At 40.2% G+C, this 24719-nt stretch overlaps 1 protein-coding gene across 1 annotated transcript in view; it reads right to left on the bottom strand.

Moving 5' to 3' along the window:
• Positions 1 to 16328: 16328 nt before the first annotated feature.
• NDFIP2 (Nedd4 family interacting protein 2) overlaps positions 16329 to 24719 on the bottom strand; it is a 28429-nt gene continuing 20038 nt past the window's right edge. Inside the window, exons 5-7 of the mRNA XM_062636955.1 lie at positions 23696 to 23762; positions 20039 to 20144; positions 16329 to 18190 (exon numbers count right to left, since the gene is read on the bottom strand). Coding sequence (XP_062492939.1) covers positions 20041 to 20144; positions 23696 to 23762 — 171 coding nt within the window. The 3' untranslated portion in view covers positions 16329 to 18190; positions 20039 to 20040. The remainder of the gene's footprint in view (positions 18191 to 20038; positions 20145 to 23695; positions 23763 to 24719) is intronic.

Genomic DNA, 24719 nt, shown 5'->3' with positions numbered 1-24719 from the left:
ATCCTGAAAGCCTATACTGGCCAGCAGCACCTAATCCTGAGGATCCTACAGTCCCCCAGGTGCCTCCCTGGGTAGTCTGGGAGTTTTCAGAGCTTCTTACCTAGAGTACACTCCTTTCTGGGATCCAGGGTCCCTTCTGGGAATTGCTCTGGTGCTTCACCTGTGACACAGCCCCACAAAGCTGCAAAGGGAGCAGGAGACACTTCAACCTTTGCTCCTGCCCCACCAAAGAGACATTCAGCCAGGGCATAAGAACAAACAGCAAAAAAAGGTAATGCTCATAGATGCACAGTTATGGAGTTATGAATGCAGTATGTGGGGATTTTTTCAATGTAAAATTGAAAAATTGCTACATTCTGTTTAATCAGATGTGCAAGACCAAAAACCACCCACCTCTCTCAGAGGCTTTTACCTCATAGTTAAATATAGTGGTGAAGCAGTTAACATAGTTATGTATCACCATGTTGGCATGGGTTTTTTATCTTTTATTGGCACCGTTTTACCCCCAGAGACAATAGGAGATTGTTCTTGCCGTGTGTAAAAAGATCTTGTCCTGGCAAGTAGAATTTTCCCAGTCAACAAGTTTGAAACCCTTGGTAAGTGAGCCGTACACCATGTTGGGACCGGCCTGCTAAGCGTCTCCCTGCGGCAGCAATTGCTTTGCCATTAACTGCTCCTCGGCTACTGCAGCAGGGAGCCCATGCCTGCTGTCAAGTTAGGCAGATGAGAGAGTGACAAACCCACAACCCTCTACTATACTGTTACTACAAATACCAAGGAAGCAAGCTGATTGATCTGCTCTAGACATAACCTATACCATAACTGTTAAAAACTACATGGTGAGAGGAAAATACATGTGCTTAGAAGCCAGTTTGTTTGCTAAAATCCCACACTGTCTATGAGAAAACAAAGGCTCCGATGCTTTGGGTGCTTTTGTGTGCCTCGATATAGATGATGTACAGGATTTCCTTTTTAATTCTTATCTTCCTGGTTGTATAAATAGTGCAATACATAATTACAGCAGTCAGAGGCATTAGGGATAAGAAGGTATTTATATCAGAGATGTACATTCAAGATTATGTGTGCATGGTAAATTTTTATCTTCATCTTTAAATAAATATTATGCTTCACCCACACCCAAAGTCTTGAAAGAAAGCTGTTTTAGTGTAAACAACTAACTTCCTGGCCAATTGTTGAATTATTTGATGACTTGTTGCTGAGAAATTTAGATTCTGTATTGTCGGATACACGTTACAAGTTTTGATGAGACATTAGATAATCCACCCTAGATTCACCTAGACACAATCGTTTATACGTAGTTATGCCACGGTGTTTGGCTGGTCTAGTATTTCATTGTTCGCATCTGCAGAGGCTACAAAGTGATTTGGTTGCCATCAGGTTTGTCAGCAATTAGAAATACAGGCATGAGTGATGGTAGCCTCTGCTGTATACTTCATGAGAGCCCACAGTTCAACCCTTCTGCAAAACATGCTTCAGATCTCAGATTACATTGAAAAATGAAGTCTTTAGCAGTTGGAGCTGCAAGTCAGCCTTCAAAGTGTTTACTGAGTTTAAGGCGGTGCAAAAGTGGTTACAGATTCAACCAAACCCTCAGGCTCTACAGCGATACAAACTGCCTGGAAGGTCAGAGCTGAACTGCGATCCTATAGCCATGACTGTTTTCCAGATGAAATGAAATTCATCATCTTGCAGCAGACGGAAAATGAAAAGCTATCTCCTTGCCCTGCAGGGATCAACCTGCAGCTGCATTTCCCTCTCTGCCTTTTCTCTGCAAGGCCCAGCTAGCTATAGATGCATCAATAAATTCTTTGGGTTGTTTGGGGGGGGATTTTTTTCATTTTACTTAAGTAAACCACTGGAAAACTTAAGGCTTTTTTTCCCAAAGTAAATGGGACTTGAAGAGGGGTGTCCTCATTGACATTAAACCTGTTGAACAAAATGTTCAAGGGGCTGCACTTCATCATCGCTTGCAAAGTGAAGGTAGTAGCGCTTTTACTCAACAGCCCATACACAGGATTTGGGAGATACTGGTTCAGACTCTGTCTTTCCCTACTGGGATGTGAAATCCATCTCTCGGGAGAGGATCCTGCCCACCCTGACAAAGCAGCCCTGCTCTGCCAAGCTCTCCTCCTGGAGCTGTTCCACCCCTTTGTATAAAGTAATTACTTAAATATACATTGAACAAAGAGAGAGGGAAATGACTTTAAGGCCTATCAGTTCGGGCACTCTACTGGGAGATAAAGCAAGCCAGTGAATAATTAGTTAATGATGTTGTTATTTCACTGACCCAATAAATTTTTATCAGAGTCATTATCAGTCATTATCAGAGATTGCAAAAAGAGCCCTCAGACACCTGTTACTGGGGACACTTTTTTGGGGGTAATTGTCATGGCTCAAATGGATGCAAACTAAAAAAGCCCCTGCAGGTTAAATGAGAATCGAAGACTTCCCAGGTAGGTGCTCTAGTGACAAAATATTTGGACAAAACAGGAAGTGGAGTTTGTTTGGTTGGTTTTTTATTTCAGACCCTTATAAAGCTCACATCTTAAAAGAAAATAACTGCAAGAAAGGCTTTTAAAGAACCGAATCTGCCTACATCTTTAATAAATTAATTGAGCATAGGGCCAAACCACAGAGCTCCTGAGCTAACTGTATTAAAAGCATATTTCCAGCTTTATTTGGAGGCTCTGGATGGCAGTGGCAGGGTACCTTTGGGTTCCACCAGTGTCTGGTACAGCTTCTTCACTTGCTGGCACGACAGCTCAGGAAGAGCTGGAGGTGCCGGCTGGGCAGACAGAGAGCAACTTAGATGCCACAAAAATCAATAATAAACTCCCACATTTCTTGATATATAAGAAAGGAAGAAGACCAAGGTGCTTGATGGTACTACATTACAGACACTAAGTCTTGCCGAAGAAGGAACTGGAAAATGCAATGTAATACAAGTGTCCTCAGGAGTATCTGTCGAGAAACTTTATGCCCATAATGTCTTCAGCTTTGAACCATATAAAGCAAGAGGGTGGCTGGATACAAAATGTAAGTTATTGCAACAAAAAGCACATTCTTGGCAGAAAGAGGTGACACAGTGCTCCTTGTCCCAACTCCTCCTGGCCATGGAGAAGTCTCCCTTTGCCTTCCAGGGCCTGTAAACTTTGCCATCTGCTCTCACTTGAGGAAAATTCTCATTTTATCTTTTCCATTTGTTTTAAGCTGTTTTTAAACAGGAGAGGCTCAAAATATAGGCTGTGCTATAGCATATGATACAGTTAATTTCTCTCACCATCTAATGTTAACAACATATGGAGACTGGCCTGAGCTGCCAAGGACATAAATCTATCCTTGCCTCCTGGTTTGTTCACTGAATCTCCATTTTTTATTACTGCACATTCCTCCTTAGGACTCACCAAAACACCTGGTGGGGACCTTCCAGAGGAATGAATCTCACTGCACAAAAGAGATCCTCTTCCCTCCACTCCAAAAATAACCCCCCATCTCCCATGGATCTCCTTTCCCTCAGATCCAAATTTCCATTGCCACTGATAAAGCACATTCCATTAATAAAATTGATTAATGTTTACAGTGTTATACAAATGTCTATGAAACACCATGTGTTTTGTTAATGTTGTTGAATTGTGGGTGACTTCAAAGCTGCTGATGGCAAGGGACATTAGCATCAGCTAGAGCAAAACCAACTGCAGGCAGGTATTGCACAAGCTTCCTCCACCACTGTGCCAGCTGACCTCACTCCTGACCCACCAGTTTGCTGCTGTTCCCTTCCCATGCCAAAATATGCAGTGGTTTTGGGATGCACACAAATAAACTTATCTCTTCCAACATGCTGAATTAACCGATGTTTGAATTCAAGTTTCCGGATGAAGATGTTTACACAAACCTTGAATGGCATTGCAACCAAAATTTGGCATTTCAGAGCTGCTTTTTCAAATGGTTATTGCTGTTTTACTTTTTATTAGTTACTGTAGAGAAATAGCAGGTGTAATATTGGGAAGCAAACTGTAATAACTATACTTTATGGAGCTGCAAATGGGCCTACAAGGCAGCTCACTGGAAATCACTAGAAGGAGCAATGCTGCAGACTTGAAATGGGCATTTTTCTTTCACCTTCCAAATCAACTTCAAGACAAATATGAATGTTTTTTCTGTCTTTTTATGGTGCCTTTTAGGCACTGTAAACATGAACGATGGACACTGCTTGCAGTCATGTGCATCTGGTCTCTCGCAGAGCCTGTACGTGAACACTAAAATGGAACAAAGTCCGAGACATGAAGTCCACTTGTGACTCAGCTGAAACCAGATGCTAATTGATGCTCGTTTATTCTTCTGTGTATCCTGTCTCTTTACAACATGTGTAATGTACACATTTCATCTTAATTGTTGTGGTACCAGTATCTTTTAAGTCTGTCAGAGATGGAGGACTAAACTGTCACCAGTGCAGCTTATGAGCCCCCTTCTATTAAAGCGAAAGTTAAGTAATTAAAGTTTACTAAAGTCTTAGTTAACTGCCTATGAGACAAATTCTGACCAGAGTTGTCTACAAAAGTTAAATCAGGAATATTTTCACAAAAAACACCTGACTGCATAACCTTGAGCAGTAATTCTGGTTTTCAGTATTTAATGAAATACCATATGAAGAACTGGATTATTAATTAGGAACTTCTTTTGCCGTATTTTCTTGCACAGTATGAAGTCATCTGGGTTTTAGAATATGTAATGTCACATTTTAACTTCACATTTTTCAATCACTTTTGTTAATAATTTTGATCCAAGCTTGGGGTTTTCTCCCTTCAGTTCTAGTTCTAAATCCACTTTTCTGGAACACATCAAGGCTAAAGAATATCAACATGCCATAAATATTATTTCAAGAAAGTGTCTTTTCTTTGTATGGAGAAATTAATCACAGAGTTTCCGGTGTTTGGAGGAAAACCCCAACCCTCGGAGGGGCAGGCAGAGGAGGAGGAAGAAGAGGCAGGAACAAGCACAGTTATGACCATCCAGATTGACACTGGGAATCTCTCCTTGTAAAGTATGACATGCCAGATCCAAACCCATCACTTTTGTGGTGCTCAGATGCACTACACCTTTCAAAGGCAGTGACAGAAAGGACACTATAGGCTGCAAATGTTATTTTTTCACTATGTCACAACAGTGAGAGCCTCAGCGTTTAGGAAGAGCTGTTTACTTAGGCCTGAGAAATCTCTTATCAGCTGGAGCAGGCAGTACACACAACCAGCTTCACTGCAAGGTCCCTATTTTTTTGGTGTTGATACAAGGTGCAGAAATACAGTGTGCAGCCATGGTATTCCTTGGCTAGTGAGTTCAGGTCAAGCTCTTGCTGCCTGAGTTGGGTCCCATAGACCAGGGAGAAGGAGCGGGCGGCCATGGTGCATGAGGAACACCCTCTCATCCATGCTATTTGCCAGTGCGGAAAGGAGTCATGCAAATAGGTCACCCATTAAAAATCTATATGGCTGAATTCAGGAAGCCTCCCCTCAATAGAACAATGGCAAAGGGAAAAAAAAAAAAAAAGATAAAGGTTTTTATTGAGCCTTCTGGGTAGGCACAAGCACAAAGCCCAGGTGCAGCATTGCCTTCCAGATACCCATCCACACTCTCAGAGTGACCGGTTATCATTTACCCTTGTGTCCACAGCTCTGCAATCCTTTCTGTGCCTCTTCACAGAAGCCCAAAGGAGGAAAACTTGACTACAATATTAAATGATCCACATTTGCTGTGTCTTCTTTTTAACCAAAACCACTATTTGAGATTTAAAAAAATGAGACTAAAACCCAGCCCTACAGAGAGAGGCCTCGCTTCTTAACTCCCCCTCTCTTCCAAAGCAAGGGGACCATTTCCAAATGCAAAGCTAAGATTATGTGCTAACATTGGCAGGATTTGAAACCTTACAGCTTGTGAAACTATCCAAAATGTGGTCTCTTTGGCTGGGCAGGGCAAGTGTATTTGGTAACACACCTTTCATACTTGTTGGGACCCAGGGATATTTAAGCTTGCTGCAACTCCCTTTCTTTGTATGAAAACTGGCCCACCAGAAGATGGGATGTGGAGCAGAGTCAGGAGCGGGGAGGCACTCCTGCACTTAACAGGGAGAAAATGAAATATTAACATGCACCGTCTGCTACCTGCCTGGAAGTCACACAGTCACAGCATTTTAATTTGTATAGTGGTCTGTATGGTGGGTATAGGGCAGGTTTGAGCTTTCAAGTGGTGGCAGCCACTCCTGTTCCCCAGTGGCCACAATTAAATGCTCCTCGAGTCCTTTATCTTAACTGCAGTGTTTCAGATCGCTCCTCATTCCATACAACAGACTAAAACATTCAGGCATAACCTTCCAATTCACAAGAAAATCCTGCTTAGTTTGTAGCAATTGAATCAGTTTATCAGAGCTGAGAAAGGGAACCTACACAACTTCTGAAACAGTAGAGGGGCTACATGAGGGTTTTATGTTAGCACCATGATTTGCAATAGGTTTTACGGTTATTCCCATATTGCTCAATGAAGGAGTGAAGGACTGAACATAAGCTCCAGAGCCCCAGTCTTCTGCACTGCTTAGCTGTTAGGTCATTCTCTGGCTGTCTCTCCATGTCAGAACTTGGATGCAGTTTTGGCAAGAAATTCCAGAGGACAGGCAGCATGGCTAAGACTACACCAGGTTTGACTCTCTCTCTTTTGCTACTGCCTCAGCCCTCTGAACACTATCTCAGCAGCCTTGGAACCACAGACCACTGTGGGGTAATGGGACAAGGGGTTAAAACTTAAACAGGGGAAGTTTAGATTGGATATAAGGAAGAAGTTCTTTCCTGTTAGGGTGGTGAGGCACTGGAATGGGTTGCCCAGGGAGGTTGTGAATGCTCCATCCCTGGCAGTGTTCAAGACCAGGTTGGACAAAGCCTTGGGTGACATGGTTTAGTGGGAGGTGTCTCTGCCCACAGCAGGGAGGGTTGGAACTTGATGATATTTAGGTTCTTTCCAACCCTAAGTATTCTATGATTCTATGATTGGGTTGCCCAGGGAAGTTGTGATGCGCCATCCCTGGTGATGTTCAAAGTCAGGTTGGACAGAGCCTTGGGTGACATCGCTTAGTGGGACATCATTTAGTATGGTCTAGTGAGAGGCATCCCTGCCCATGGCAGGGGCGTTGCAACTAGATGATATTAAGGTCCTTTCCAACCCTAACTATTCTATGATTCTAAGTTGATTCTAGAAAGTGTTGTGTAGCTGCTGAGCAGCACTGCTGCAGCAGGTTTGCCAAGCTGCCAAGCTGCAGAACTGGTAGAGTTCTTGCTTTTGAAGGCTGGGATTCAAGAATCTAATGGGGCTATAGGTCTCAGAGCACCTGGGTGACCTCTCAGAATCTCCAGATTACGGAAATAGCAGTTAATTCCAAACCAATAGCTACAAACACTGTTCATAAACTAGCTAAACAAGCTGGGAAGATGACAGATCTTGATTAGCATCTCACTGCATGGTACTCTTGACACACCTGGCCAGCTCTATTGTGAAAACATGCAGCCCTCACAAGAATCCCAAAAGGAATTCTTGCCACGAAAATTGGTTTCTCTGGTCTCTGTAAAGAACTTAGTTGCTCTAATCATGGCAAATGCCAAAATACTGGGGATAGGAGACCCACAGCTCAACGGCATATTTTGTGGAAAAAAAGAGACATTTGCATACTCGCTTCATTATGTCCCCCCAGTCCTTGGATGAGAAGGGAGCAAACAGCTGATCTTTATTTGCTTATGAAACAAAGTCTTTAGGAAAACAGGATTTCACAAAGCCCAAACCATTCCGTTTGAAACACCACAGACTCAAGTCTATTGCCAAATTCAAGGCAGGATCCTGGGAAAACCCAGGGGACTGGTAACTCCGGAAGTTGTGGTGTCCTCAGGCACAAGACAGATGTCCCCAAAGAGCAGAGAACACTGAAAGCTGGGACAAATTGCCCAACTGAACTTCAAAGACAGAAAAGGAATTTTTCCTATAAATGAGGAACTCTTCAGCAAGCGCCAGTGTGACCAAAAGCTATTGTTTGCTTAAGAACCTGCAGGGCACATATTTTAAAAGGTACTTTAAGGTGCAGTCCAAAAGCTTTTCAGTGCTGATCGAGATGACCCCATTTTGGACATATGGCTTTGGGTGGGGAAAAAAACATCATTTGCAGGTGCATCTCTTGATCTGACTACAGAGCAATCCTTGGTGAGTAGCTTAGACTAGAGGACTAAACTTTCAGGCTGATGAAATTAGACAACAGGAGTCCTGCTGCAAGAGATCCAGATATTTAAGCCTGTAATTAGTCTGAAATAGGAATCACCAGGAACACCAAGGTACCATGTATGGAGAAAAAGGCCTCATGGAAGTGTCAGTTTTAGGAACGATTAAGAGACTTCACAGCATCCAGTGCTCTGAGCGCTAAGATGCTTAAACAAGCTGGCAGAAAACAGTGAAAGGCCCACCATCACTTTTCCGGGCTTGAAACGTGGGCAATTTATAAGACTGGACACTTTCTCTCAAAACGCGTTCTCCCCTTTGTCACATGACAGCTGAGCAGTTTCCAGGGCTGCTCAGTAACCCAGAGGCTTGAGTTACCTCCTTCCTCCTGCCAGGATTCACTTGTCAAGAGAGAGCTCAGAGCTCCAGGGTGCTGTGGAAGGAGCCATTGAGCACATTCCTCATCAAAGCTCAGCCAGTGATGATGACAAATGAGGACAATGAAGCACCGGGACAAACTGCCTTGCTCCGGGGGTTTCAAGACCCAGCTGAAAAAGTCTTAAGCAATGTGCTCCAAATTCAGCACTGGCCCTGCTCTGAACAGGAACTTGCACCAGATTAGCTCTTGTGATCCCCTCCAACCTGAATGACTGAATCTGTCATGAGTGTGGAAACTACTGGTCCAAAGGAAAGCTACAGCACACACATAGGAGCTGGGATACTCAGGGAAGGATATTTTCATTTATGCCAAACAGAAATAATCCTGAGATCAGGAACTCAGCTTCAACCGTTGTACACCCAAATGATATAGCTAAAACTGGGCTCGTAAAGGAACTTGAATGTTATATACATCAGCCTGATACTCATTTCTTGCTATTATGAAAAGAAAAATCTAGTTAATATGGATACTCCAGATGTGTTTAAGCGCATGTTGCTGATGCTCAGACTGGCCCAAAGGCGTATGTTTGAGACTGACAAAATCTGTTTTACCCAAGTTGCAGCCAGCCATGTCAGACCCAAGCTGGCTCTATACTGAAATTTCTGCACAATATTTCCCAGTAGTCCAGATACTAGAGACACAGCCTAGGAAACCAAAGACAGCTCTGCATGTACCTAGTTCAGCTGCAAAGGCCTTTCTAGATGAGGATCTGGGACACAGAGTGCCTGTGCTAGCTTTTCCAAACTCAAACCTAAATCAAAGCTCATAGCAGTATAGTAGCTGTGACTGAAGTGAGGAGTACAGAGCTGGGAGCCAAACAAGACCAGGGCAGGTGTCATGCCCATAGCATTCACTGATTCACCATGTAAATATAAGCTACCGCTGGATAGCTGAGAGTTAAGTGTGGCATTTTTCATTTGAAGGGCAAAACTATTCTGCATTAATTAGGAGCACAAACACTACTGGATTGCATTTTATGCATTTCATAAGCCCCAGATCTGGATTAAATCACACGAGCTGTTTAATCCCTTTTGTAACACAGATGCTGTAAAATTAGAAGCTCTAAAAAAGATGGGGAGTGGGACTACACTAAACACTGCACAAGCATTAACACAGGCCTCAAAAAAAAAACCAAACAGAAAAAAACCTCCTAAATAAATGAAGATTAAAAAAACACCATTATCACTGAAATTTACAGTTTATGGCTGAGATGCAGAAGCAGTAAATGGTCTGCAGACACTTCTGAAGCAAACCAAAACCAAACCTCCGTAGATTAAAAAAAAACAAGCAAATAAAAAAAATCCAACACCACACCCCATCTTTTCTCTTGATATAAACGGAAGCATGTATGCACATAAGATACAGTAAGTCACTTTATAGGCATGGACCACAGAGATCAAATATTACATATAGTACTTATATAACCCAAATATAATTATGAGGAAGACTGCACAAAAGCCACAGGGAAATAGCAACAAACATACATACGAAGAATGTTTTTTGGATAACATTTGCTGGCAGCGTAGGTAGGAATTACTAAGTTCATAGAATCATAGAATAGTTAGGGTTGAGGAAACCTTAAAAATCATGTAGTTTCCACCCCCCTGCCATGGGCAGGGACACCTTCCACTAGACCAGATTGCTGAAAGCTGCATTCAGCCTGACCTTGAACACTGCCAGGGATGGGGCAGCCACAGCTTCTCTTGATGATCTATCACTTCTGAAACCTCCCCAGGTAATTTTCATGTTCACAGTTCAAAGCAGCATGACCCTCTAAGAGCAATCAAATTAAATGACTCAGCCTTTGGGAACTACCATGTTCACCCTTTAGCTGTCTACATCGCCCAAAGGAAAAAAAAACTTCAAATGAATTAAATGTAAAAAAAAGTTAAAAGTAAAAAACCCAAAACACTCCAACATGAAAAATTTAATACGGTACTTGAAATATTTTATTCACTGAAGTAGGAATTAATTTGACACATTTGGGCCTTCTGGGCTACGCTCCTCCTACAGCTGTTGCTGCTACTAGATACGTAACATTTCTAGTCAGCAGTAGTTTCTCTTAAAAAGCACAAATTTTATGAGTAAAATGGTACTTCTTAAGAAGCCAGTCGATAATCTTAGTGACTGCTTTGTACCAGGTAGTTATAAAGAGGTCCATCCAAGACCAGGACCAAGTGTTCATGAACACATCACATCCATCTATGAGATTTTAAAACGCATGCTGGGAGGGATGCGTTTTTCCCATCCATAAGTGAAATGGTAAGAAAGCTGCCCAGCATCATGAGATCTGTGACAAAATACAAATTTGAAAACACTAACTTCTTCGTTAATGTACACCTCGGTGTCGTAAGAGTTAGGAAAGCTACATGTGCCAGGCAGACTGTGTAATCCAAGACAGGGCTGCAGACTGCATCTCTGCTGGCAAGGCAGGGAAACAGCCAGAGGCATTTCCATGGGGCCAGCTACACTAACAACTGCTGGCCAAGTGCCCTCCTGCCCTGTCCAAGTGGAGGAGAGTTTGCTATTCCAGCTGTCTTCAGGAAGAGAAGAAAACCTAAGGGCCCTTTTCACAGATAACATAGATGCACAAAGCGACTGGTCAACTGGGGAGAAAAGGGATAAGCACTGCACTCAGATGTGCTCCCATCATCTCACCAGAAACATGGACTATGCCAGCTGATGCAAACCCAGAGTTAAAGGTCCAAGCACTCCTCCTCCTCTGTGAAAGTAGTGAATCTCTGCTTAATACACAGCACTCTCATCTTGAAGTCGTGACACAGCCAGGGCCCACAGTGTAGCACCACTCACCATTCTTACATAGAAGGAGTAAGATCAAGCCATACGTAACCTGCCAAGTCCAACACATCACACCAGCTTTCAGTCAGAATTCAGAAACATTTAAGTTTCTGAATGCATAACACTTAACGTTTTTTAATCACAGGATTATGCTGTCAGGGTTTCTTGCATTTATCATATGCCCATGTTACAACGAAAACCAGCAGAAGTAGAATGAGTGTTGTGATTTTCCTACCAAAAAAAAACCAAAACAAAACCTAAACCCCAAAACTTTGACTCCTCAGGAAAAAATAACAAAACTTGAAAATTCAAAGTACAGTAACACTACAACTGGCTGCCAATAATTACTTACAATAAAAATTCCTTGTTTTGCTTAACCATAGTGTTAAGACTATTCTCAAAGTAACAGCTTTTAAGTGGGATGTGATTCACATTTCAGGTAGAAATAGTAGTATTTCGCTTATCAATTTAATCTGCAGAATTTATTTCCACCAGTCTGTGTATATGGAGAAGTGAACTGATAGGGCTGGCTTCAGAAGATACTTGTTCCAAGAGGCACAGAGGTAGATCTGATGCATCAAAAATTGCTTGGTGTCCTCCAGGATGAAAATTCATATAAAAACTTCCAGTGAAAGTTGCAAGAGATACTGTCAAATTAATTCACTAACTAGAAGTCAGTCAGAGACCAAAGAAGAGCTAAGCAATGGTCCCGCAAATGCTCACGTTACCAATTACATGATGAATAACACTGGCTTTATTCCAGTAACATTTCTACCAGCAAGACCTGCAGACTTTGCTCAAACACCTGGTCACCACTAATGCAAAAAATACACCTGAGACTTCAGGCTCCAGAAGCAAGCACACCCCAACTCCTACAGCAGCAGCCCAGCAATGCTACTGCAATTACATTGAACTACAAGTCTCAATTAATGAACACATCCAAGTGAAGTATACCTTATAGTTATTTTATTAATAAACAATTTATAGCAGCAGTCTGTCCATGTGAAACCGGGGATTTGGAAGTCATGGGACTACACCAACCTAGAAAATTAAGAAGGATGGGCATCTGTGCAGCAATGTATAATGATGAATCAATGAACAACTTCTCATATGACACTAAGGATACCCCCACACAGTGTTTCTTTAACCACAAGAAAAATTAAGAGTGAAGACCACAAGAACAGATGTAAAAAACGTGGGGATAACCATAACCATCCCTCAGGATGAAAGAACCAACACATTTTAAGATTGTTTAATATATACCTTTCCATTTTACAAACAGAAAAAGAACAACAGCTGGGGAGCCGATACTGTTTGCAATACTTTATGAACAATTATGTATCAGAGAAATGTTTCAAGTTGATCATGCAGGCATTTGGGGAGATAAATGAAAATATACTTAAACCATATTCTGCTGCTGCTTTAATTCCACTTGCATACAAAATACTTATAGCAGGTGTATTTTAAGCATTTTCCAGTTGTCTGAAAGTCAAAGATTTAAAAAAGTTGGCTTACCTGTAACATAGGGAGGTATGAAAATATAAACCATCATTGCAGCGAAGGAAAAAAAAGCAACTTCATAATTGCCAGGTGGTTTATTTATTAACTGCATACAACATGCAGTAGAGCTGCCCTCTGCCTGTCCTTGTGGGATGCACAGCAAGTGCACAGAGAAAGGAAAAGGGATGTGGAAATGGAAAGGATTTGCCAAGTAAAAACACAGATGGTAAAACTATCCTCATAATTATCAGAAAAAAAGGTGGAGTCTTGGGACAGTGGAGAACAACATACACAGGACAAACAGTACACTGGGCTCTACTGTTTTGGGGTAGCTTATGCCCAATGCTCTGACTACACCACCCAAGTCTTGGAAGGCAGATACAGGGACTGTGAGAATGAAGACTTTGGGCCAGCTGTAGGACAGGATCTGGTTCGAGATCATCTTAAGAACCTGAATGTTCACAAATCCGTGGGACATGATGAAATCCATCTGCGGGTCCTCAAGGAGCTGGCAAATGAAGTTGCTAAGCCTATGGCCATCATATTTGAGAAATCATGGCAGTCAGGTGAAGTTCCCGACAAGTAGAAAAAGGGAAATATAACCCCCATTTTCAAGAAGGGGAAAATGGATGACCCAGGGAATTACAGATCAGTCAGTGTCACCTCTGTGCCTGGCAAAATCTTGGAGCAGATTCTCCTGGAAGGCATGCTAAGGCACATGAAGAACAACAAGGTGCTTGGTGACAGCCAGCATGGCTTCACTAAGGGGAAATCCTGCCTGACCAATTTGGTGGCCTTCTATGATGGGGCTACAGAACTGACGGACAGGGGTAGAGCAGTTGATGTCATCTACCTGGACTTGTGCAAAGTGCTTGACACTGTCCCACACGACATCCTTGTCTCTAAATTGGAGGGACATCAATTTGATGGATGGACCACTCGGTGGATAAAGAACTGGCTGGATGGACACACGCAAACAGTTGTGGTCAATTGCTCAATGTCCGGCTGGAGACCAGTAATGAGTGGTGTCCCTCAGAGATCGGTCTTGGGACCGGTCTTGTTTAACATCTTTGCTCCTGACATGGACAGTGGGATTGAGTGTGCCCTCAGCAAGTTTGCCGATGACACCAAGCTGTGTGGTTCGGTTGATACCCTGGAGGGAAGGAATGCCATCCAGAGGGACCTTGACACGCTTGTGAGGTGGGCTGATGCCAACCTCATGAGGTTTAACCATGACAAGTGCAAGGTCCTACACCTGGGTCGGAGCAATCCCAGGCACAGCTACAGGTTGGGCAGAGAAGAGATTCAGAGCAGCCCTCCGGAGAAGGACTTGAGGGTGCTGGTCGATGAGAAAATTAACATGGGCCAGCTTCAGTGTGCGCTCGCAGCCCAGAAAGCCAACCATATCCTGGGCTGCATCAAAAGCAGCGTGACCAGCAGGTCGAAGGAGGTGATCCTGCCCCTCCACTCTGCTCTCATGAGACTTCACTTGGGAGTATTGTGTGCAGTTCTGGTGTCCTCAACATAAAAAGGACATGGAACTGTTGGAATAAGTGCAGAGAAGGGCCACGGGGATGATCAGGGGACTGGAGCACCTCCTGTATGAAGACAGGCTGAGGAAGTTGGAGCTGTTCAGCCTGGAGAAGAGAAGGCTGCTTGGAGACCTAATGGCAGCCTTGCAGTATCTGGAGGGGGCCTATAGGGATGCTGGGGAGGTACTCTTCATTAGGGACTGTAGTGACAGGACAAGGGGTAACGGGTTAAAACAGGGAAAGTTTAGACTGGATATAAGGAGGAAGTTCTTTACTGTGAGGGTGGTGAGGCACTGGAATGGGCTGCCCAGGGGAAGTTGTGAATGCTCCATCCCTGGTGATGTTCAAGGCCAGGTTGGACACAGCCTTGGGTAACATGGGTTAGTGTGAGGTGTCCCTGCCCATGGCAGGGGGGTTGCAACTAGATGATCTACAGGTCCTTTCTAACCCTATTATATGATTCTATGATATGCTAATCACATTTTAGCATGATTATAGGAATATATTTTTCCTTATTGAGATACATTTATTTCCAAACCAGAGATTCATCTTCCCTTCAGAAGTCAAGAAAGCAATACTAATTTCATGAGATGAGCTTTCTGTTGAAGTGAACAACGCAAGCAGCCACACAGGAGAGACTAAGGTGCAGTACTATGGGAAAACATTCTCAGAAAGCGGAAAAGAGATTAAAAGCTTTTTGATGTTATGACAGCATGTTAATAAAACCACTTTTTTCTCACCTGCTGTCATCATTTAAAGGGAGAGAAGCAGACCCAGAAAGAGTAGGGTGTTGAAACCAGGTTAAAATGTGTTGCAGGATGAGGGCTGTGTCAGTACTCTAGGTAAGACAGCAAAGTGAGAGCTTGGTCACAACCTCCACTCCATAAGAGGGGTGGAAGTGTGAGCGATGGATCAGTTCTGAAATGCATTAAGAGAGTCACAGGCTATTTGAATCATATTCAAGCTGTCCATCTTCCTGTGGTGTCCACATGAATAAAGTAGATGACAAAACTAAAGAAATTATGTTCATACCAGTTGCTTGAATAAAACGGCAGTTTCTCTCCCCACCTCCCTTCTCCAACTGTTTTTGCCCCAAACTTCAAAGTCTTATTTGCATTCATACAAAATCTGTTTACAGTCAACTTCATTGTGATACAGGAGTTGCCCATTCCCCCTTCCCCCCCAACTAAGACACAAAGCAACGCTGGCCAGGTGTCTCTAAACCACAGGAAATAGCAAGGAAAATATGCAGCATTTGACACATCTGGAATAGATTGCTGTCTTTGAAAACAGTGTCCCAATTCCCTTCTTCCTGCTGATGAGATTTCAGGCTACCAAACTGCTGCATCAACTACAAAGGATTATATAACATGCGCATGTTTTTAACCCTACATATTCTTTCTGTCCAAATAAGAAGGTTTCCCCAGTAGTCCAGAAAAATAACAAAACACAATGAAACCATGTACCTGTATGAAGCTTTCTGTAAAACAGTGGAGCAAACAATTTCATCAGACGACTGCTACTTAATTTGGGAAAACTGACACAGTTGGGAAATAGCACTGGTTGATAGTAGCAAGCATAGAAAATTAATCAATACTGGGTGCTTCACACAGTTGTATCAATTCATTAAAAAGAAACGTCCTTACAGTTGGTTGCATAAAATGAGATGAAAAGTAGAGAGGCTTGGTTAGTACTCATTTGCCAAGTGATTTGTCTAGAATTCCATGTTGACACAAATATTGCAATGTGTATTTTTCAATATGAAATATGAAAACCCCAGAAAATATAAGTCTTAATTAGTAAAACAAAGCAATGTTTTATTATCCACTTCCTTTTTGTATGGACAATGAATGCAAAAGAACACAGAAATAAACAGATGAGTTTAGAAGGAAATCCCAATCCAATACTGAACATAATGCTAAATTTTATTCTTTCCATAAAAACCTGGGAAGTGGAGATGCCCTTAAAGTTTTAGTCTCCGTCAGTATCTCTGAAAGATCAAGAAAATGAATAATGTGACCAGTTTCTATATGTATATTTTAAACATTCATTATAGATACAAAACTGAATACAGCACTAACTTAAAACAACATAAACCTCACTGTTCTTAAAGTTAGTAATAAAAAGGCAAAATTCTAAAATAAAAAGAAAAACTGGAGGAAGTATTTGTAATTTTTTCCTCAAAGGTGCAACCAACAGCCAACGTATTTTTGCAACTGAGATTCCAGTTGTGCAAAGGACTGAGAGATGTATTCTCCTACTCAAGGAGAATCCTAAATTTCACAAACTTCAAAGGAAACCACACATGCATGAACAGCAGGCAGTACCCCTTAAAGAGATGATATTTATAAGAAATTAATGGTAAACCTTAAATGAATTTTAAGGAGAGGTGCAACACATTTTCTACTTTCAGAGCTTTAAAAGTAAGATAATTTTTTTTCTACCTTTTTGTAGATTATTTCAAAAATTACCTTACATTTAAATTAGTTTATTCTCAGGAAATGGTGAAGTATTTATTCTAAACAAGCATTGTAAGACAGCTACATGATTTTTCTTTAGAGAAGCCCTCAGTGTGGGCTTTGTATTTATACTAAGCTCAAGACTTCTTAAACAGAACCAGTGTTATACTCTGTCTCAGGAACAAAGGTGCACCTATGGGGATTCAACTGCATGACCAAGGACTAAACATGTAAGGCTGCCCAGCCCTGCTAACACGAACAAAGCAGTGCTAGGTTAGCAGTTGGACTTGATGATCTTAAATGTCTTTCCCAACCTAAACAATTCTATGATTTTAATGGGATCATGCATATGAATAACATACTTCAGGCTCAAGCCCAAACCAGTTAATAACAATGCATGTGAGGAAAGTTAGGATGAGACAAACAACTCAATGCCTTTACCTCCAAAATTACATCTAATAGTTACTATACCCTTAATAAGCCAATTAACAAAAAAAAGTATATAGCTATAAGATTAAACAAAATTTAGAGAATATGCTGTTACAAAATATATTTTGACATATTTCCTAAGAAGCAATTCAAACAGTCATTTATGCAGTTATTTACAGGGGACTCAAAGTGGAGTATCATTTTAAGCAAACCACTATATTGGTTTGAATTTGATAAAATATTGGCAAATACAAGTTTGTGACAACAAGGAATTTTGGGGTTTAGTAAACTTGAAAAGTGTTCTACACGAGCATTAGACGAATCTAAATTATATAAAAAACCCCTGTCTAAATGGGTTAATCTGAATCATTTAATGCATTTCATTGTATTCAACATTCAGATCAATAAGTCAGTGGTACATAGACGCTGTGAAACAAGTTACCACTTAAATCTTTCAGACACAACAAGCACAGATCAACCAAGTTTGACTGTACCTAATCTATAGTAACAGATGGTTTGTTCTTACTTGAGTACTTTTTAATAAGCACATATACAAATGTGCTAAAACAAAAGGCAGCAATTATAAATATTTACTAGAATGACCAGAACTGGTATTTGAGCATAAACAATCCCGTCATTTGTTTTTGAAGCCGTATCTTCCCTAATTTGTCTTCTGGTTTTAGTAGTCTTCTATCCTATTAACTTGCAGGGTTATAGATCATCTGGAAGCTTCACACTGGTATAGGAAAGGAATGTCTGTTCGATGCAGTCTGAAGATAAAGAAAGAGCTGTACTTCAGTTCATTGCAGTGATTCACTACAAGGAGCATTGCTAACTGATGTTAAACCTAGAAGCAGCAAAGCAGCAGCCTGTTTCCCCTCCTCATTGTCAGAGTTAAGAAAAAGCAATACCTGTTGTTTTTTTGTCATTTCAAAAGAGCACCTGAAAATATTTTGTACATGTAGAGGTAATATTTGTTATTTATTAAAAATAACAGTCACTGTAGAGGAAGTTACCTGTCTATGCAAGAACAAGGATATCTAAGTGTGACAGCAATTGATCTGAACTTCTTGTTTCAACACTTAAAGATGCCTCAAAAAAGAGTAGTATTTGTGTGTCCAGCTCTGTCAACCCTCCACAGACCTTATCAGCCCATACATCTCAGTGACGCTTACAGGTAAAGAAAAAATTCAAAGACACTGAACTCAGACAGAACAACTCATTAACTTCAAATAATGCTGAATTAGATAGTGTTTAGTCCCAAAGCAGAATTGTAACCGCAGGAGAGCAGAGTCACACACCTCATTATCCTATACTCTCATTGTCTTCAAGCTACAATTTTCAAATACCAATTAGTCCTAACAATTGCTTTTTAGATAGTACTTTTAAGTTTTACTGTACTGAAAGCTAACAGACATTTTCCATCTAGTCACTAAAATTTTGGTATTCTAAAGAGGTTACCACATTACAAGGAAAAGGAGGAATACGTAACTACTGTAAATAGGAAATGCTGCCATGTAGTAACCAACCTAAATTGGCAACTAAAAGGCATTTTAAGTCCCAGTTATTTAACTTTAACTTATTGTATGATTTTGACCAAACAGCACATTAGAAATAAATACTATGTTACAGTTACATTAAGAGACTTCTTCTATTATCAAGAACTATACTGTATAGCATAGATATTTACCATCAGCTGTTTTAAAATATCACTGTCTTATATAAAAGGAGATTTTTTTCTAGCCAAATAGCATCTCAAATTTTTTTCAGGCTTCAATAATGTGTTTCTGGTTACTTCGTATCAATCCTGTGAGCAATATTGGAGAAAAGCTATGAAAACCTGCTTTATTACAGCAAACATAGCTTCTCAGTTAAGCCAAAATGCAGTATTTAAACATTTTAAGTAGAGTGCAGAGTAATGTAAATGCTACAATACTAATTTCCAGCCTTAAATTTATTTTGTCATGCAACTTAAATAAAGCTGAACACAGATGGAGACCCCTGGTTTAAATGACATAATGACATAGTGACGTCCAATACGTCCAGCTACAGGATAAAAAGTATTAAAAAAGAAGAAAAAAATTGAGCGGGTATGTGCCAAACTGATTAGTCAGCTACCTAAAGAATATATGAAGCACACTGTTGCATTCACAGTAATCATACTTGTATACAACTGTCTTAATCCAGTCCTGTAAAAACTCATCTATTGTTTGCATGTTCAGAACCATGTCAATCAGATTTAATATGCAGGCAGATTAGCACTTCCCAACTTGCTGACAAAAGGCTGACTACTAAAGCTAGTGTTTCAAGACAAAGGACAGTATTCTGGCAGGCAGCAGATACTGTTTCTTGCTTAGGAAAAACAAGTTTCCTCTTCAGTTTTGTTACTGAATGTTAGTTCCAGGGAGAACTGGAGGCAATGAGGATGCTCTATTTACTTTAAAATTCCATGACTTTAAGAGACTGCAGATATTTCCAAGTCCATGTAGAATATATACGACATTCATGACAGATGTTCAAAAGCCATGCAACTTCTGTTAGGTGACAGAAGTTTGATTATTTATTATTTCGTTATTGTTTTCCTGGGAGAGACAATATTACCACTAAAAATTGCTTACCTTTAGTACAAGAAAAAGAATCTTGTTCTGTGAGCAGCTGCCATGCTTTCAGACATATTTCTGACTTTGAGATAATTAACAAAGCCTCGAAAGAACAGGAGGAGTCCTAAAAATGTAGAAAATCCACAAAATGAAGAATATCAATCTAAGTACACACTCTCACAGTATTCTTATTTAAGTCATTAAAAATCTAGACTATACAAAGTAAAGCAAGGTCTCTATGAATCATTCACAAATTCAACAGGCAAGTCTCCTGCTTTTATCTTCTGACATAAGGGTATCATCTGCTAAAAAGACTCATGAAAATACTTCAAAAGAATGAGGGGGAAAAAAGAATAGATGTTGCACATTCTTTTCAAGTAGAACTTTTAAAACAAGTTACCAGTGTGTTAGAATACCCAAACCACAAAACATATCTTTAAAATGTTTAAGATAAAGGTTTTGAAAGTCAAAGGAGGGGGAGAGAAAAACAAAACCAAAACAGACAGTACAGATTGCTGTAGCAACAAGCCAGTAACAAATTAGGATAGATTATGGCTTGAGATTTAACTGGTGAGGAAAATGTACCTGTTCAAGAAGAGGAAGAACAACAGTCAATTCAAAGAAAATTACTAAACACTTTATGATTACATTTTTTTGTCAACTCCACATTTCAAATTATTTTTAAATATTTAAAACTTAATTTGAAAGAATATTTCCATTCTGATGAGAGGAACAATAGATACAGAATAGTCACACAGAAGTTACAGCTGCAACAATGGGACTCACTAACATGATGCTGTCAGCATCATTTTACCAATTCAGAGATTCACTGGACACGTGAACAAACCTAGAAAAACACATTGTTGCATAGCAGATGCAGCTCTCTGGTCCATTTTCCGCGACTACGTAAACTTCAGAACAATCCATTCATCAGCTGGATCAGGAAGAATTCAACAGAGATAAAATAATCCTCCCAAAGAGTGGGAGGCTGAGATATGAATTCCTCATCCAGTGGAGAGAAACATGAGCCTATAGAGCAATTCTCCTCCTTTAATGAACACATACATGATTATATGGATACATACACCTATGTATTAATATTCCAATGTTCAAATGAAAAGCTAAACTTAACAAATTTAGCAAAAGATTTCATCCTTTTCTCTTGCATCTTAATAAGCAATCTCTTTGGTTACACTGATATTTTCTTACCTGATGCACTTTTTGTTCCTGCTGCTCAGTGGCTGAGACACTGACTTTTTCCTATAATCATTTCATCCCTAAATGATTTTTGTGCTTTTTTTTTTAACCTTTTGGGTTTTTTTTTTTAAACCAAAGCCTCATTAAAACAGACATGCAAATGAAAACAAACAAACAACCCTCCCCAAACCAAAACAAACTAATAAACCCCAACAAACACAAAACAGTGTGCTAATCACTGGAACTTTGATCTAAGCAAAACAAATTTCTGTGATTAAAGTGAATTCTGTCTGGAGAAGACAGCAGCAAGATCTCCATCAAAAGTCTGTTACAAAAGCTGCTACCCCAATGCTACCGGAGATAGTCCCATGTCCAACTGAAAAGCAGCTGAAACAGCATAAGGTGGGTAGGCAGCTCTTAACAGTACTTGAAAGCATATTTTCTGCATTACACACATTGGAAAACCAGTCCAAGTTCAACCTATATTTTATATTTCTGTAGTTGGGAGAAAAAAAAACAACAAAAAACAAAACCAACAACAACACAAAAACACCACCCCATTTTCCATTGTGCTCCTCAAAAGAAACACTGGCTAATGTTTAAATTTTAAAGTTAGAATTGTCTCTCTCCAATTTATTAACTGTACATGACAGCTCCTTGGAAGCAGACCACTTCACTATGCCATGAAGTACAAGCAGATTTTTCCAGATGCTGACAGAAGAGAGGAGAAGATGGCAATAGGTGGGCTCAAGTATGTCAAAGGACTACGAAAAGGAAAGAATCCAACTCAATTAATTCACCTCTAAAAAGACACAGGACATGCTACTTTGTGTACTCTAATGGGAAAGTTACCCGAAACAACGAAATACAGATCTGGCTGGCAATGCTAAGTAGCTAAGTAGCAGTGCTAAGTAGCTAAGTAGCAGTGCTAAGTAGCTCTGTTGGGTTAAATCCTTCTATGGTGTTCTAGCAATCTCGTTATATCAATTTTATCAGTTTAAAAACACTGCTGGCTTTATTTTCCACGCAAAACATTTGGAAGAGAAGCGAACTTCGACTGTTGGATGCATACTGCATGCCTCACAATGCCTTTTATTCCATGATATATTACAAATTTGTGAGTTAAACTAAACTAAAAATAAATAAAAAAATCTTCAGTTAAGACTGAAAATAAGGCTTTCCCAAATCTAAGAGAGCTACCTTCTGAAAAAGTGATGCAAAAGACAGTAGAAAGAGGAATTACAAATGCACAGGTTTTGCCACAGACACAGTGGAGGAAAATGTTAGGGGAAGAACACACTATTTTCATCCAAGTGAAAAAAGTGTCAAATCTCAATCTCAGGCATCAGAAGGTTTGTACCTGAAGAGTTATTTCACCTCTGACTTAAATACAATCACCTCAGAGTATGAAAGCATTCAAGGGACTGATGCTGTAATGTGTCAAACTGTGCACAACGGTACAGCAAGCTGAGTATCACGAAGTCTGATGAATGCCCTTGAACTTTACTAAAGGGCAGACAGAGAAAGTTTTAAACATAGTTTAAGATTTCAGGCATTTCTTGTGAGATAAATAGCGAGTCACAAACATTATGTCAGGTTTTTTTCTTAGTTTGTTTTTTAAATTTACTCAACATTTTATTCTAACATTTGCTGCTAGCCACGAGTCAACTGACTCAAAGGAAAGAGTGCCACCTACTGAACTATGCTTCAGAGCTAGAAAATAAAATGGATAGCATTCACTTCTGTGAAACAAATTTACTCCAGATTCCATATTCAAATTATAAAATCCACAGTAAAAAAAAAGGTACAGTGGTTGGGGTTTGGTATATCCTAAGTAAAAACAGACAGAAGAGCAGATTTTGAGGTATATAAGAACATGGGCAGACAGACCTCTTAGAAGAAAGCTGACATGACAGGAGCACTGTGATCAGGAAGCATGAAGCCATTCTCTTGTCTGGCTGAGAAACTACTGACACAGTATGCATTTCAAAGGACTAGAAAAGGACATTTTGTGACTTAGGTACAAGTCAGCAGACTGCCTTCGTAGGATCAGTCACGTTTCTTAATATTGAATATTTGCCATTCAGGTTTATACATGCAAGTATTAGAGATCACTCACTTTTTAATATGTTCTCTACATGAAGCTGAAGTTTCATTATACAGTTCTGCAACCCCAGAGCAGTAGAAGAAGCTTAAAAAGCACAAACTACAAGTCTCAGCTATGCTCATAATTACATATGAACAAAAAAATTTTTGAGCTGTAGGTTATTTGAATACTCCGCAGTTCACACAATAACACCACTATGGTAACCAATAACCTCGTGAATACTATGGAAATAAAAGTAACACACAAAACTATCAGCAGCTTCAGAAAAGCACGTAGCTAAACATGATGATACAGAACTCTTACTTACAATGACATGATTCATCTTTAAATACCTCTACATCAAAACACAAATGTTTTCAACCACCACTTACCAAGTACAAGAAATATCCACCAGAGCCAGTACTGCCCATTGAAATATCCAGTAAAATAATCTGAAAACTGAAATTCATACACAAAGCTTAGCTGCAGTATGAGATATGATTAAGACATATTTAATGCATTATGCAAATACAGGAAGCACAGAGGAAAAAGCAAATTTAAATACAAGTAATATATTCAACTAAAATGCAAAACTGGTATTTCTGCAGCAATTTAACATACAAGTAACACTTCCAGTGTCAGCTGGTCTGTGGCAGTCATTTTAAAACTTCTAAAAAAAGTATGCGTATATACATGTATTAAAAATTTTGTATTACTGGCCAGAGTAATCTGACATTTTCTACTATAATGAATCACCACTTGTTGTTTTCCTTTTTTCTCCCCAGTGCCTGCATCCCAAACACATTACAGCAGCCTGCTGCTTTAGATATTAACACGAAAAGCCACATTAGTTTAATCTTATCAGACAGGGATGTTCTGCTGACCCCTCAAAAGAAGAGCTTTTGACCTTCTGTATACCCCCTACTGTTAATAGCTGCCAAGAATACCAGCCCCATAAAGACCCCCAACTCATTAAAGTCTTTTCATTTTCAAACCAGCATTCAGTTCCCAGCAGTGAGCTGAACGCAACTAAATGAACCTTGAAGTGGCATTTCAACTGTTCCTGTTAGTGACCATGGTAGACAGTTTTGTCCTCCCTGTGATGTGGGAGGCAGCTGGAGGGCAGGGTGTGATGGCATTGGAGACAGGTATCTGTGCCTTTACCAGACTCCAGACTGCATGCTTCACTGATAAAAAGGCTAATCAAATGTCTCCAAAACTCACATAAGAAGTAGAAATGGGGAGATGTGTGAAAACTTGCCAAAAGGAATAAAATAACTATTTAATAGCTTTGCACACTTTTCATATGCTTCCTGTCCTGCTATCACTCAGTATATTTACTGCATCCTGCCACAGTGCTTCCCGTTTGCCATTTCTAGGACATTACAGTAGTATCAACCAAGAAATCAAGTAATC

Source organism: Pezoporus occidentalis, unplaced genomic scaffold, assembly GCF_034315485.1.
Source record: "Pezoporus occidentalis ecotype Australia unplaced genomic scaffold, CSIRO_AGI_Poc_V1 ctg5, whole genome shotgun sequence".
Classification (NCBI taxonomy): Eukaryota; Metazoa; Chordata; class Aves; order Psittaciformes; family Psittacidae; genus Pezoporus; species Pezoporus occidentalis.
This window is presented reverse-complemented; position numbering and strand designations above follow the sequence as displayed.